The sequence below is a fragment of the Salvelinus fontinalis genome, unplaced genomic scaffold (genome assembly GCF_029448725.1).
Source record: "Salvelinus fontinalis isolate EN_2023a unplaced genomic scaffold, ASM2944872v1 scaffold_0559, whole genome shotgun sequence".
In the NCBI taxonomy this organism is placed as follows: Eukaryota; Metazoa; Chordata; class Actinopteri; order Salmoniformes; family Salmonidae; genus Salvelinus; species Salvelinus fontinalis.
Genome location: NW_026600768.1, coordinates 87,501 through 104,025, shown reverse-complemented (window position 1 = coordinate 104,025; position 16,525 = coordinate 87,501). Strand labels below are relative to the sequence as shown.

At 45.2% G+C, this 16,525-nt stretch overlaps 2 protein-coding genes across 3 annotated transcripts in view; both read right to left on the bottom strand.

The window, feature by feature from the left end:
* Positions 1–4,387, bottom strand: part of LOC129846470 (complement C3-like) — a gene marked incomplete at its 3' end in the record, with an annotated part of 28,886 nt that extends 24,499 nt beyond the window's left edge. Inside the window, 11 exon segments of the mRNA XM_055914415.1 lie at positions 44–146; positions 649–736; positions 883–965; positions 1,232–1,323; positions 1,479–1,549; positions 1,683–1,857; positions 2,160–2,352; positions 2,598–2,636; positions 2,732–2,773; positions 2,976–3,005; positions 4,220–4,387. Coding sequence (XP_055770390.1) covers positions 44–146; positions 649–736; positions 883–965; positions 1,232–1,323; positions 1,479–1,549; positions 1,683–1,857; positions 2,160–2,352; positions 2,598–2,636; positions 2,732–2,773; positions 2,976–3,005; positions 4,220–4,302 — 999 coding nt within the window.
* Positions 4,388–4,684: 297 nt separating this feature from the next.
* On the bottom strand, positions 4,685–10,004 carry LOC129846469 (probable splicing factor YJU2B). 2 transcript variants are annotated; one of them, XM_055914412.1, is made up of 11 exons: positions 9,926–10,004; positions 9,599–9,644; positions 9,009–9,062; positions 8,758–8,840; positions 8,621–8,676; positions 8,447–8,507; positions 8,224–8,366; positions 7,547–7,719; positions 6,653–6,791; positions 6,288–6,480; positions 4,685–5,922 (listed from the first exon to the last, which is right to left on the bottom strand). In XM_055914412.1, exons 2-11 carry the CDS (start codon positions 9,599–9,601, stop codon positions 5,520–5,522), a joined length of 1,308 nt encoding a protein of 435 aa, XP_055770387.1. In that variant the 5' UTR covers positions 9,602–9,644; positions 9,926–10,004; the 3' UTR covers positions 4,685–5,519. The 2 variants fall into 2 exon arrangements, with proteins under 2 accessions (XP_055770387.1, XP_055770388.1); XM_055914413.1 differs by having other exon boundaries at positions 9,876–9,980.
* Positions 10,005–16,525: the final 6,521 nt, after the last annotated feature.

The following is a 16,525-nucleotide window of genomic DNA, read 5'->3' as shown; positions in this document are numbered from 1 at the left end:
AAGGATCTAGCACTTCATAATGTAGTGTACAACCAGTACTCACATTGGTGACCTGCTTGACCGATGGTAACCTCCTCTTCTCCTTGTTCACCTCCACCCCAAACATCACGTAGGCCGTTCCTTGGACATCTTCGCCATACAGGTATCTGTGACCATAGAAATACAATTACTGGAACGGCCTCACCATACAGGTAGCTGTGACCATAGAAATACAATGACTAGAACGGCCTCACCAAACAGACAGCTGTTACCATAGAGCTAGAATTACCGGGACGAACATTTCCATTCAAGTCAACAGTCATTCTATGATGGGTGAGTTATTTTTGTGAACATTATCCATTATCACAACTATTATTACAGTGTTAATGCCGCTTTCACGTCCTGTCGGGAAACTGACGTTTCCGACTTGCTTACTCGTTGAGGAACGATAATACCCGCGTTTCCCACTTGGGAAGCATCAGAATCAACCAATAGGAAGCTCTCCGCAAATAACTTAGGTTAATTTTAACTCTGAGGTGCCGAGTATCTGAAATGTCATGAACCCGGCCTTATTAACACTTTGTCTGAAGGGTACCTACATAAGGGTTTCATAAGCCATACATAACACATTAATAAGCAATACAGTAGGTCTACATTAGTGTTACTAACCTGGCTGTGATCTCCACCACCAGCTCAGTATCATCCAGACTGAGGAAGGGTTTCTTGGGAGTCAGTGTGACATTGAAAGCAGGCAGCACTGCAACAGAGCATCGTGTTAGCTCCCCAAGCTTCTGCCCAGGCTTTAGCTCAACGAGTAATAATATGGATAATAATATGGAGAGGGAACCACGTTGAATGACATACAGGCACGCACACACATATTTACAAAGCTCTTCCACCTACCGTATTTCTTCACCTCAAACTCACTACTGAATTTGTTCTGTTGCCAGTTGTCAAATTTTGCAATGATCTTCCACGTTCCCTCACTATGACAGGCACACACAAACACACACACGTATTCGCATTAGTAAATGGTAGTAGGATAGTGGTAACACTTTGTATGGACATCCTCTTCAACAGTATTCCAAGCACATTTATAACGGCTTATGAGTTATAACTGCTCATAATGACTACATTCATAGAGCATTATGACCAGGCTGCATAATGATTTATAAAGCAAAGTGTTACATATTTGAAAACCAGGCTAGAATCCTCATACCAGGCTAGAAACCTCATGACGTTCTTGACTTACTTGACTATGTCAGGTAGAACGTGAGTATCAGCAAAGATTCCATTTTTGGCTCTGGTCCTGGAGATCTGTTTCACTACGACGCCATCTGAATTCTGACACACACACACACACACACACACACACACACACACACACACACACACACCTTAAATCGCATGCAATATTACATTTCTAAAACATAATGAAGTGTTACTTTATATCATTTAAGACATGTAGGCTAATGGGCATGTGATGAACTTTTAGCTACCTGGAATTCAATGGTGATGGAGCTGTTGAAGGCCTGGAAGGTAGGTGTAGACACAAAGGCCCTGCATAGTACTGCAGAGAGCGAGTGCATGGGAGAGATCAGACAGACAAATAAAGAGAGAGACGCTTTTCATCGTTCACATGAACCTAACATGTCATTGAGAACACTTCCTTTTTCCCTCTCCCTCTCCCTCATCCCCCTCACCAGTGTCTCCAGGTTTGTAGAGGGGCTTGTCTGTCTGGATGAAGATGTATCCAGAGTGGAAGGAGACCATGACCACCTGTTCAGCTACGTGGTAGCCCCCAAATTCTGCTTTCACATTCACATACTGGTTCCTGGAGGACTCCTCATTCCCTTTGTCCAGATGCTCTGAAGGGAGCTGGGAGGGGAAGAATAAGTCTTTCATAAGCAGATATTAGCCTTTAGAATGTCTTGGAGGTTCAGTCAAAATGGCAGTTATTTATTCTGGATCATTAAGACACTATAATAAGGCATTATAAGGAGAACATACATAGTCATGACAAGTCTGAATCACCTGTATTGGTCTACTCTTGAGGGTGAGGTGTATTGAACTGAATCTAATGGAATCACCTGTTTGGTCTTGAGGGTGTGCTGAATTGAACTGAATCTAATGGAATCACGTGTATGATCTTGAGGGTGTAGTGAATTGAACTGAATCACCTTTATGATCTTGAGGGTGTGGTAGCTGTTCGCCGGGCCGAGTGTGACAGTGTCCTGCAGGAGCTTAGTTCCCCCCCCCGGGTAGTTATGGACTGTTATGGTGACGGTTACAGGGCTGTTGAGGCCATGGGACTCTAAATAGATAGACTCCTCACTGTCTGTTCTCAGAATGTTAGGGGCTAGGAGGATGAACCTGGGGTGAGGGATGGGAGGGGGTGAAGAGAGGAGGCGAGGGAGGGGGTACATGAGAGAGGAGAAGGGATGAGAGGGAGAACAGGGAGAGGATTAAGGAGGGAGAGGAAAAGAGAGTGAGAAGATAACTTTATTTTAAAATCTTACCCATTTGGCAAACTTTGACATGCATACAGTAGAGTAGTATTTTAGTAACTGAAAGTAGTGCCTTTTGTGTTTATCTGTATACTTTCGGGAACACTGTACCGTGGTTCCAGACTGGTGTGGTCCTTCGGATTTCTTTCACTGTAAATAAATGAGGCATTGTTTTTTTCCTTTAATGCCAACATTTGGTAGTGCGACATGGAGGTTCAACAAGGTAGAGAAGATTCTGTACTTACTCATGAAGACCAAAATACGCATCAGGGTCCATATATTCAAATCTGAATGGGCACATTGAGTGTTATATACATTTCAGAAAAATTCTATTGTTCTTAGACTGATATTACTAATAATACATTATTGATCATGATTACATATTGCAGTTACGTGTAATTGTGAATTAGGAATTAGTGAATATTTAGATTTGGGCTGAATTAGAATGAATAGAATTAGAATTTTAGAGATAATAACCATAGACCCTACCGGTGGCGACCCCATGAACCCGGTCGCATCCTAAAAAGTTGAGTAATACATCTGTTAAAAACGTATAAGTCAGGGAGTCCAGTTTAAAACAGCCCAGAACCAAGTAAAAAAAAAAAAAAAAATTGTATTTTGATTGGTCCACTGTGTAATATACAACCCCAAGAAATCACGCCTGTCAGCAGTCAAGTTTAAGAAATAGCGCTTTTAGTAGAGAGCAGAAACTTAGTACCCTCTACGGCAGCAAAGTGAACAGTTGAGAAAGGAAAACTTTAGTACCCTCTACGGCAGCAAAGTGAACAGTTGAGAAAGGAAAACTTAGTACCCTCTACGGCAGCAAAGTGAACAGTTGAGAAAGGAAAACTTTAGTACCCTCTACGGCAGCAAAGTGAACAGTTGAGAAAGGAAAACTTAGTACCCTCTACGGCAACAAAGTGAACAGTTGAGAAAGGAAAACTTAGTACCCTCTACGGCAGCAAAGTGAACAGTTGAGAAAGGAAAACTTAGTACCCTCTACGGCAGCAAAGTGAACAGTTGAGAAAGGAAAACTTAGTACCCTCTACGGCAGCAAAGTGAAAAGTTGAGAAAGGAAAACTTAGTACCCTCTACGGCAGCAAAGTGAACAGTTGAGAAAGGAAAACTTAGTACCCTCTACGGCGGCAAAGTGAACAGTTGAGAAAAGGAAAACTTAGTACCCTCTACGGCGGCAAAGTGAACAGTTGAGAAAGGAAAACTTAGTACCCTCTACGGCGGCAAAGTGAACAGTTGAGAAAGGAAAACTTTAGTACCCTCTACGGCAGCAAAGTGAACAGTTGAGAAAGGAAAACTTTAGTACCCTCTACGGCAGCAAAGTGAACAGTTGAGAAAGGAAAACTTAGTACCCTCTACGGCAACAAAGTGAACAGTTGAGAAAGGAAAACTTAGTACCCTCTACGGCAGCAAAGTGAACAGTTGAGAAAGGAAAACTTAGTACCCTCTACGGCAGCAAAGTGAACAGTTGAGAAAGGAAAACTTAGTACCCTCTACGGCAGCAAAGTGAAAAGTTGAGAAAGGAAAACTTAGTACCCTCTACGGCAGCAAAGTGAACAGTTGAGAAAGGAAAACTTAGTACCCTCTACGGCGGCAAAGTGAACAGTTGAGAAAAGGAAAACTTAGTACCCTCTACGGCGGCAAAGTGAACAGTTGAGAAAGGAAAACTTAGTACCCTCTACGGCGGCAAAGTGAACAGTTGAGAAAGGAAAACTTACAGCACTCGGCGGTTGAACATCTGGGCACAACAGGTACAGAAAATACAAAGCAACAAAATGTGGAGCAGTGTTCCCTTCGCCATCTTGAGAGTGTATGGAACTAAACTCTCATGACACTGGGGACAGAACTCTTTCACACAGAGACAACACACACTCCCCCTTGGATCCCAGCCATCAAAAAGTGTGCTATTTATATATATTCAAGAAATACCCACCCCTTTTATAATTGGTGAATACAATTGCTAACCAAACGTAGCTAAGCTTCAAATATGCTAAGAGGTCAGTTGCTTTTGTAATCCTGTAACATACCCCAAATAGTATGCCTGCTCTGCGTGTGTAGCAAAGACAGAACATTTGATATTCCCAATATGAATCATACATCACTGGGATCCATGGCTGTGCATTATTTTCTAAGTTATCTTGATCATGGCTTATAGTTTCTATAAAGAAAATACAAAAACGACATTGATTTACAGCGAGACCCGCAAAGGACCGGATATTTATCAGATTAAATGAAATGTACATGTATTTCCAAGAGCAACGTGGATATACACTGCATATCAGAGGACAACTGTTTTCAATGACATTCGCATAATCACTCCAATCTGTATAATACACGACTTCTACACAAATCAATAAAACTGGAAAATAACCTCTCGCCTATGGTTATTTATGGTGAAACAATTCCGTTGTCAAACACTTTGTGTTGTTAATACATACTGTACCTTCAGTCCCAGTCTCCCACACACACATTTTGGCCATAGAGCAAAGTGTCTCGTAGCCTGTTTACACCAGACTGAATGCAGGGCTCACCACTGTTTCAATAGACAGTGGGTACACATGGAGGCGCATCACAATGATAAAATATAAACTAAACAGGAGACAACCTAGTCACCATTTTGAATACATTCTATTGACACAGAAGCGCTACTGTACCTAGCAAAAGTGTCGCAGCGATAGCTAACTAAACCATTTTAGGAGGCTAGCTTATCATTTTGGCGAACTATGGGGAAAAACAATTCACAAATGTACCGTTAATTAGCCACCGCAAAATCTCTTTTGCTAGCAAACACTGCAGCGGGTTCTATGACATCTCCACTTTCCAAGCATATTGAGCTCAGCATTCAGTCTGTTTTAACCAGGCTAAAGGTATTGTTTGTCTAACACAAAGTCAACAGTCCATCCTCATACTCCTAGGTCTGGCTTCAGGGTGATGTTTACCATAGGTACAGATCTAGGATCAGATTCCCCTCCCCCAACCTTAACCATTTAGTGGAGGAAAGTGAAAACTGACTCAAGATCAGCATCTAGGGGAAACTTCCCCCGACACCCCGGGGTCAGAGTCGGAGGAGTCGCTGTAGTCTGCAACCAGTGACGTCCTCAACACCCCAGAGCGACTACTGTCATGGTCCTCCAGCACTGTCCCCCAATCCTCTCCTTTCGATCGTCCTCTGTCCTCTTCTTCTGTCGTGGTGTTAAGAATCTGCATCTCCAGAGATCTCATGTGAGTTTCAACCATTTCCAGTCTCTGCTCAGGCTGTGCAACTCCCAAATCTGTCCCCCCAGTCCTTTGTGTTTGTGCAACGTGTAACTCCTTCCCCTCCGACGAGAGACTGTTACCTAGATCATTGGTTCCTGGGTCTGATTTCCTGCGGGTGACTGTAGCGCAGGCCTCTGGTTTGTTCCCAGAGCCCTCGGTCCTCCTGTGGATAACCACACACACACTATCAATCAACTGTGTAGCAAATATGGGGAACCCACTGCAACAGGTTAGCACAACAACAAGGTGGCTTAGGTTACATGAACATTACTGGGCCTGTTTTCACAAAGCGTTTCAGAGTAGGAGTACTGATCTAGGGTCAGGTCCCTCCTGTCCATGTCATCTTATTCATTATCATCTAGAAGGGAAAACTGATTCATACTTTATGATGTTGATAGATCCACTAGCATTCATGTAAATTGTAAAGTCGTTTGACTGTTAAGTCTATTTAGTTGTGTGTCGGGCCCAAGGAAGATTATCTGTCGTTAGCAAATGGGAAAATTCAAATTCACCCATTCATTGACCTACCTCCTTATGAGACTGTGTGGGTTCGGGGAGGAGGCTTGGGGACCCAGGGCTTTGGCCACAGCAGCACCTTTCCCCTGTAGGCCCAGCTTCTGAAGTAGGCTGCCTGCAGCGCTACCTGGTGGCAGAGTGGGGGAACTGAACCAGGAGCGGCTAGAGATCTCCTTCCGCTTGTAGTTCTGCCTGTCATCGTAGGCTAGAGGAAGGGTATGAGGAGAGAAGGAGGCATGGTGTTCTTTTATGAAAAAGTAGTGTATGTATGTGTGTGGACTTGCCTGTGTTATAGTGTGTATGAACAGTGTGTGATTGAGAGTCTGGTTTAGAGTGCATTATTATTCTCTGTGTGTGTGGTGTACATGCCCACTTACAGTCAGGAGCTGTGTAGGTGAGCAGTGCTGCTAGTTTCTTGTCCTCCTCTTTCTCAGGCAGCAGAGGGATGGACAGATTTGTCCTCTTTCTCACGGCGTTGTCTTTCTCCTCCTCCTCCGCCATCACTTTCTTCTCAGTCTGCGTATTAGATCAGTGGAGATGAACAGTTAAGTCAGCAGCCCTGAAGACAGACCTACACCTATCCACCCTATTTACACAACGTACATGCTATCCAGTTACGCAAGTCCCATTGAGATACATCTCTTTTACAAGGGGCTTCTCGCATCCTCGCCGCCTTTTAAACCATACTGGAGGAAACACTTCCAGGGTCCCTCCACACTGACCTACTTCTCCAATGCGTTTTAAGGAGGCAAGGACATAGGATACGAGGAATCAAGGATAGACTATTTGACAAAGAGTCCAAGTAATTCCATGGGCGAATCCCAATCCTCTCTCTTTCCTCCTGAAGTGTGCACTCGTTCACTACTCCCCACAAATGTAAAAGCATTGGATTGGTGTAGGCATGGCTAGACTAGAGGGAGGCGAACACGTGTACACTTCAGGAGAAGGGTAGAGAATCTAAATGTGGCCTTGAGTGCATTGTAAATTGTAATTACTTCGCTACTATGGACCATTTATTGCCTTACCTCCTCACGCCATTTGCACACACTGTATATAGACTTTCTTTTTTCCCTATGTGTTATTGACTGTATGTTTGTTTATTCCATGTGTAACTCTGTGTTGTTGTTTGTGTCGCACTGCTTTGCTTTATCTTGGCCAGGTCGCAGTTGTAAAGGATAACTTTTTCTCAACTAGCCTACCTGGTTAAATAAAGGTGAAATAAAATCAAATAAATAAACAGTTATGATCTGAATACAGTGCAGTGCATTTACCCTGAACTTCCTGCGGAGCTTGCTGTTGAGTATGAAGTCGTCCTTCCATCCAGCCTGGTGATCCTGTAGCTCAGACAGAGAGGGAAGAGCCTTCCTCAGTTTCTCCTTGTCCTTACCACCGTGGTCCAGCTTATACATGGGGTCCGTCTCTAACTTCTCCTTCTCACTACGTTCTGGGGAGACACACAGAGGGAGCAGGGACGGGAAAGGGGGGGTGGGGTAGGGGGGTGGTAGAGAGAGGGAAATAAGTGGGGTAGGTGAGAAAAGAAGAGAGCACACGAGAGAGATAAAGAAATGGAAGACAATGAGGCCTAAGAAATGAGCAGACAAGACACAGGAATGGAGGAATAAATTAACTGATATCAATAGTGCCATTGTTGGAAGAGAATTGGAGTCCATTCTGTTTTGTGGTTTGACGTATTAAAGAATAAGAGGTCACTAAAAGGTCGCTGAGAGGTCAAATGTCATTAGTTGCCAGGGATGAGGATGTTTGTTGACGGCCATGTCCCATCCTTCCTCTCACACACACACACACACACACACACACACACACACACACACACACACACACACACACACACACACACACACACACACACACACACACACACACACACACACACACACACACACATACACCTAACAGAATGTAAGGTCAACGAGGAGAAATAAGTTACCTGTAGTGAGGATCTGTTCATTGTCAGCCATGTCCCATCTCTCCTCCTTCCGCTGCGCACCGCACACGATGACGTAATCACAGGTGGCTGGGTCCGTCTGCATCTCAATGTAGTTCACACACAGGTGACACTTCATCCGGAACCTGAAGAGGAGCACACAGGTAAACACGCAGATATATGTACTGGCCTTCAGTGTGTCTGATTGAGATCTGTCTGGTCTTACCTGTAGATTGGCGTGGTGTAGTAGGTCCCCACTTTCTTCTTCTCAGCGTTATAACGTACACCTGAGTGACACAAACGTATGATAAGAAATGGCTGTAATTAATTATGTTTCTGAAAAAGGAAAACGTATAGCAACTTGCTGAAAAACTGAGAATGTAAGAGAGAGCGAGCTTACCCATGCCGATGTGATTCTTGCAGCCATCACACCAGATATTATAGGGCATCTCAAACCTGTGAAAATACATAGACAAGAGTCAGTTTCCTGTAAGCCATTAAACTACTGAATTTGATGTGTGTGTTTGTGTTACTGACCGGATGATGAGGATACCCTGGGACAGTTTCCTGGCCCTCTCTCGTAGAGCATGGGTTCCATGGTAACCATTGAGGGAGCCATGCTAGAGAAAGGGAGGGGGGGGGAATGGAAGGGGGGAAAAAGAGAAAGTGAGAAAAGAGTCAGAGTGAGAACAGGTTGAAAGAGGCTCACGTGTAGATTAATGGAGTTAAGAAATCAACCTATTGCGCATCTATTATTATATGTGATGATGGTCAGTAGTCATATTTACCTTCTGTGGGTCGAAGTCCGGAGGGTAGTAATGGTTTTGTCCTTTCCTCTCACCCTGAGAAAGGAGACATGGAAAAAGAGGAAAGTGTGAACATTGTTACATTACAGTAACATATTCTGTTTTCTTAAATGGATAAGGGAAAGGGGGAACACCTAGTCAGTATTCAACACACTAGTAGCTAACAGTGTCCTCTGAAAATCTGCTCTTTTGTCCACCACTGGTGGCACCAGCTTTTCTCTATATGGATAAGGGGGAATAACTAGTCAGTTGTACAACTCCCGCATTTAACCCACCCTTTCTGAATTAGATAGGTGCTGCCTTTAAATCGACATCCTCGTCACGGCGCCCGGTGAGCAGTTGTTGTAGGGGGTTAACTGCCTTACTCAAGGGCAGAACGGCAGATTTATCCACCTTGCCGGCTCGGGGATTCGAAACAGTGACCTTTCGGTTGCTGGCCCAACGCTCTTAACCGCAAGGCTACCTGCTGGTGCCACCAGTGGTGGACAAACACTAAAAGAGCTAATTTTATAAGGACGCTAATGTTAGCTACTAGTGTGTTTAACACATTTTGATGTAGCCTGAAAACTTACCATGTTGTTAACTTGTACAGCGCACTAGAAGATAGCCCTTTGTCACCTAGGGAGAAAACACACGGTCATATCTTCATTTTTGTGTTTACAAATGCACACCTTGAAGTTAGCTATCTAACTTAGACGTTCGAAATAAGATAGCTTATTTGCAAGCACAACTGCTAGCATAGCTAACTAGCTCACGCTACCATCTTCAATAATATGCAAAACAAACGTTTTAGGAATGTAACAGGAGATGTGTGCCCATAATTAACACGAATTGTAACCGAAACCTAACTGTTTTCGAAGAAAAACAATTGAGATATCACAAAGTAGCGTGCTCCTTACTGTTTTCCAAAGCATTAGCTAGCAGACAAAATCGACAACAGTGCATACACAAAAACGTCACTTCCGTTTTGTGAGAAACGTCACACATTGGGGTCTGCTTTTTTTTAATCGTCTCTGATTAATTGTGCTTGTACAAAGACTTCTACTTTTTGTGAAGATATTTTCGTATACTTATTTTTGTACCCCAAGACCCATTGGAAAAGTCCACAACTATGACAATTCACCTTTTTACCTCCCTCCTCTGTTATAAGTTGTTATGATGAAAACCAGAGCGTCCATCAAAGTGAAGGGACACGGGCAGTCAGGAGACAGGTCAAAACTCCTGGATAATATCAACATAACTCAGTTAGCATGGGCCTACTCACACATGGCACTGGACTCTGGAGAAACTTCAGACTGTGTGTGTCTGCCAGGGGGGTTATAACTAGAGTTTTGACCTGATGGATGTGCCAGAGACGTGAGGGATACCCACTACAGGTGTCTCCCTTAACAGAGAGAAGAAACAGTCTGGCAGGTAATGACTGAGAGTGGGAAAATACATTCTCTCCATAACCATTCTACTCTGGTTCTGGGTCTGACCTGGGTCAGTACAGCATGTCAAATAGGCCTAGGCCCTACTTACATGACCATGATTGAAACGGACTGTCTCCAGATTTTAAAGGATTTTTTTGAGTTGCACATATCTCTGAATATGAAAATGTTTCCCCCACCAAAAAAGATTACAAAATTAGCTTTTTAGGCTACTGACTTCTGTGTCAATTTCTGGGAAGGTCTGGGAAAATTATGGGCTGCTGTCTATCAAGGATCAGGTGATTAGCACTGGAGGGAGGGATGCAGGGTAAGGAATGGAAGGGAGAGATCAGGGATACAGCAAGAAGGATGAAGAGAGAGAGGGAGGGATAAAGTGAGAGGGGGATGGAGATGTTGTGGGTGGAAGGAGGGAGGGATCAGGGATAGAGGGAGACTCAAAAGGACGGATGGAGAAAGAGATGCTCAGGGTGGATGGAGGGGGGAAAGGAGACAGATGGAGGGATAGAGGGAAAGATATTCCCGGGGCAGGTGTCTGTCTGATCCAGATTTACGTTGTAAACAGCATTCCGAAGTTTGATACTCTGTGGCATTGAGTTTGACATTCTGTGGATAAATCCCCTTAGAATGCTTCCCATTACAGGAACGCTGCTCCCATCTAACATTCCTGCCCGGCACAGACAGACAAGCCCTATATGGGCTGACCCAGAGAGACCAGCCCTCTCCGCGGTCCAACCACCGCTAGGAATGCACAAGCCAACAATGCTCAGGAAGAGGCATCGATCTGACCTGTCTGTCTATCAGTCTGTTAGTACCATGGATCCATCCCTTCATCCCTCCATCTGTACATGTCCCTATCACTCTATCAGTCTGTCCAGTGGATCCCTCCGTGATCTAGGCCTAGATTACTCTATCATTCTATCAGTCTGATAGAAAGGATCCCTCCTCCTCTGGGGAGGTCTATCAGTCTATCAATGGGACATCTCAGAGAGTGATATGTCTATTGCCAAGAATCTACAGACAGCAACCTCAGAAGTAGCTCTCTCCTAAAGCAGTAGAAGCCCTTACAGAGTAGGATAAGTTCCCCCTAGTCATGGTCAGTTTTGCATCTTTCTCCCTTAATGGTTCATGTTAGCAGGCCGTGTTGGGGGGACTTTAGCTCAGTTGGTCTTAGAACTGTGCTTAGAGAGCCTGTTGCACCATCGAACAACACTGTAAGTCCATCAGACAGAGACAGGCAGACTCTGAACCCTTCCAAGAGAGTTTATCTTTATTTACTGCTCTACACCAAACGTTAGGAGAAGAGATTTGAAACAAATGTGTTTCCACTGATCCCCACAGGGCCTGATCCAGTTGTGTTTTGAACCTGGGCCAAGCAGTCTGGTAGAGTTGCAGGGAGAAAGACTGCTCTAAGATCAGTTGAAGTATGTTTCTCTGAGGTTAATGGTTAAGATTTGGCAGAGTGAGACTGATCCAGAGTGGCATTATCTGATATTGAAAGGTCTGTAGATCCCCTATAAACAAGTCACCTTCACAGTAGATAAGCTGCGTAAGGTAGAGGCTGGACACAAGGTAGCCAATGAGCAATGCTCAACATTGTTATCAGACATTACTGCAGTGCACAATTAGTAACACCATCAACCATTGGCTAGGTGTAAGGAATAAGGATATGACACTGCAGTGACTGGCCATCCTAGATGCTTTTGTGATGAAGGCATCATGTCGAATCGGGATGCCCGCCGTTTAACTCCGAGCTTTCTCTCCAGGCGAGACATCAGCACTCCGGGTAAGAGACGGAATACAGAAAGAAGCTCGGAATACACATTCATCTTCCGGTTAATCCTCTGGGAAAACATGGAGCGTGAGAGGGCAAAGGGACTGACACATTCCTTCCACCTCCCACCCGGAGACAAGGATGAAGATGGAGAGAGAAAGAGGGAGGAGAATGAGGAGGAGGGATACAGTGATAGAACAATCCCCTTGGTATTTCTCTTGAAGATATGGTCTGGAATTTAAAGATGTCTCAGGTAGAGAGGAATGAGAAGAATCTGACAACAGTGTCACGCATGGAGAAAATAACTCATATAGGCCTATACAGACAATGGTGTATCATGCATATAGTATGAAACAAATGTATATTACACTTCATGTTTTGCATAGGGTATTTGGAAATGATCCCTTTTAGCCCAGGAAGGCCATAGAGTCAACTAGGTTTGATTGACAAGTGTCTCGGCTGCTTGTTTGAATACCACAAGGCAAAAAGACACCAACCTTTAAATGACAATGTCTTGGAGTGTTGTCTGTGTCTGTGCTCCTTCTCAGTATACAAAATTGAACACATGGTTTTCCGTAACCATGCTTACTCACATAATTTATCCCTCTGGGTTGTAGGCTAAGTCACTGTCTATACCATGTACCATTCTGTAAGCTGAGGGCATCTACACATTCCTGCACGGTTGACATGTTCAATCCCAAAGCCTCTCAAGTCTTCCTAATTCTGTCGTCACTGATTCCAGACAGTAACATAAATGCATCAGATTGTATCTGATCGTACTTCTGATTTTCTGCCTTACTTTAGCTGTTACTGAGGTATTCTACCTCCCCTGGCCTGGTGCTACATTGCATACAGTAGACCTACCATCACACATTAGCTGTTACTGAGGTATTCTACCTCCCCTGGCCTGGTGCTACACTACATACAGTAGACCTACCATCACACCTTAGCTGTTACTGAGGTATTCTACCTCCCCTGGCCTGGTGCTACACTACATAGACCTACCATCACACATTAGCTGTTACTGAGGTATTCTACCTCCCCTGGCCTGGTGCTACACTACATACAGTAGACCTACCATCACACCTTAGCTGTTACTGAGGTATTCTACCTCCCCTGGCCTGGTGCTACACTACATACAGTAGACCTACCATCACACCTTAGCTGTTACTGAGGTATTCTACCTCCCCTGGCCTGGTGCTACGCTACATACAGTAGACCTACCATCACACCTTAGCTGTTACTGAGGTATTCTACCTCCCCTGGCCTGGTGCTACACTACATAGACCTACCATCACACCTTAGCTGTTACTGAGGTATTCTACCTCCCCTGGCCTGGTGCTACACTACATAGACCTACCATCACACCTTAGCTGTTACTGAGGTATTCTACCTCCCCTGGCCTGGTGCTACACTACATAGACCTACCATCACACCTTAGCTGTTACTGAGGTATTCTACCTCCCCTGGCCTGGTGCTACGCTACATACAGTAGACCTACCATCACACCTTAGCTGTTACTGAGGCATTCTACCTCCCCTGGCCTGGTGCTACACTACATAGACCTACCATCACACCTTAGCTGTTACTGAGGTATTCTACCTCCCCTGGCCTGGTGCTGCACTACATAGACCTACCATCACACCTTAGCTGTTACTGAGGTATTCTACCTCCCCTGGCCTGGTGCTACACTACATAGACCTACCATCACACCTTAGCTGTTACTGAGGTATTCTACCTCCCCTGGCCTGGTGCTACGCTACATACAGTAGACCTACCATCACACCTTAGCTGTTACTGAGGTATTCTACCTCCCCTGGCCTGGTGCTACACTACATAGACCTACCATCACACCTTAGCTGTTACTGAGGTATTCTACCTCCCCTGGCCTGGTGCTGCACTACATAGACCTACCATCACACCTTAGCTGTTACTGAGGTATTCTACCTCCCCTGGCCTGGTGCTACACTACATAGACCTACCATCACACCTTAGCTGTTACTGAGGTATTCTACCTCCCCTGGCCTGGTGCTACACTACATACAGTAGACCTACCATCACACCTTAGCTGTTACTGAGGTATTCTACCTCCCCTGGCCTGGTGCTACACTACATAGACCTACCATCACACCTTAGCTGTTACTGAGGTATTCTACCTCCCCTGGCCTGGTGCTGCACTACATAGACCTACCATCACACCTTAGCTGTTACTGAGGTATTCTACCTCCCCTGGCCTGGTGCTACACTACATACAGTAGACCTACCATCACACCTTAGCTGTTACTGAGGTATTCTACCTCTCCTGGCCTGGTGCTACACTACATACAGTAGACCTACCATCACATCTTAGCTGTTACTGAGGTATTCTACCTCCCCTGGCCTGGTGCTACACTACATACAGTAGACCTACCATCACACCTTAGCTGTTACTGAGGTATTCTACCTCTCCTGGCCTGGTGCTACACTACATACAGTAGACCTACCATCACACCTTAGCTGTTACTAAGGTATTCTACCTCCCCTGGCCTGGTGCTACACTACATACAGTAGACCTACCATCACACCTTAGCTGTTACTGAGGTATTCTACCTCCCCTGGCCTGGTGCTACACTACATAGACCTACCATCACACCTTAGCTGTTACTGAGGTATTCTACCTCCCCTGGCCTGGTGCTACACTACATAGACCTACCATCACACCTTAGCTGTTACTGAGGTATTCTACCTCCCCTGGCCTGGTGCTACACTACATAGACCTACCATCACACCTTAGCTGTTACTGAGGTATTCTACCTCTCCTGGCCTGGTGCTACACTACATAGACCTACCATCACACATTAGCTGTTACTGAGGTATTCTACCTCCCCTGGCCTGGTGCTACACTACATACAGTAGACCTACCATCACACCTTAGCTGTTACTGAGGTATTCTACCTCCCCTGGCCTGGTGCTACGCTACATACAGTAGACCTACCATCACACCTTAGCTGTTACTGAGGTATTCTACCTCCCCTGGCCTGGTGCTACACTACATAGACCTACCATCACACCTTAGCTGTTACTGAGGTATTCTACCTCCCCTGGCCTGGTGCTACACTACATAGACCTACCATCACACCTTAGCTGTTACTGAGGTATTCTACCTCCCCTGGCCTGGTGCTACACTACATAGACCTACCATCACACCTTAGCTGTTACTGAGGTATTCTACCTCTCCTGGCCTGGTGCTACACTACATAGACCTACCATCACACATTAGCTGTTACTGAGGTATTCTACCTCCCCTGGCCTGGTGCTACACTACATACAGTAGACCTACCATCACACCTTAGCTGTTACTGAGGTATTCTACCTCCCCTGGCCTGGTGCTACACTACATAGACCTACCATCACACCTTAGCTGTTACTGAGGTATTCTACCTCCCCTGGCCTGGTGCTGCACTACATAGACCTACCATCACACCTTAGCTGTTACTGAGGTATTCTACCTCCCCTGGCCTGGTGCTACACTACATACAGTAGACCTACCATCACACCTTAGCTGTTACTGAGGTATTCTACCTCTCCTGGCCTGGTGCTACACTACATACAGTAGACCTACCATCACATCTTAGCTGTTACTGAGGTATTCTACCTCCCCTGGCCTGGTGCTACACTACATACAGTAGACCTACCATCACACCTTAGCTGTTACTGAGGTATTCTACCTCCCCTGGCCTGGTGCTACACTACATACAGTAGACCTACCATCACACCTTAGCTGTTACTGAGGTATTCTACCTCCCCTGGCCTGGTGCTACACTACATACAGTAGACCTACCATCACACCTTAGCTGTTACTGAGGTATTCTACCTCCCCTGGCCTGGTGCTACACTACATAGACCTACCATCACACCTTAGCTGTTACTGAGGTATTCTACCTCCCCTGGCCTGGTGCTACACTACATAGACCTACCATCACACCTTAGCTGTTACTGAGGTATTCTACCTCCCCTGGCCTGGTGCTACACTACATAGACCTACCATCACACCTTAGCTGTTACTGAGGTATTCTACCTCTCCTGGCCTGGTGCTACACTACATAGACCTACCATCACACATTAGCTGTTACTGAGGTATTCTACCTCCCCTGGCCTGGTGCTACACTACATACAGTAGACCTACCATCACACCTTAGCTGTTACTGAGGTATTCTACCTCCCCTGGCCTGGTGCTACGCTACATACAGTAGACCTACCATCACACCTTAGCTGTTACTGAGGTATTCTACCTCCCCTGGCCTGGTGCTACACTACAT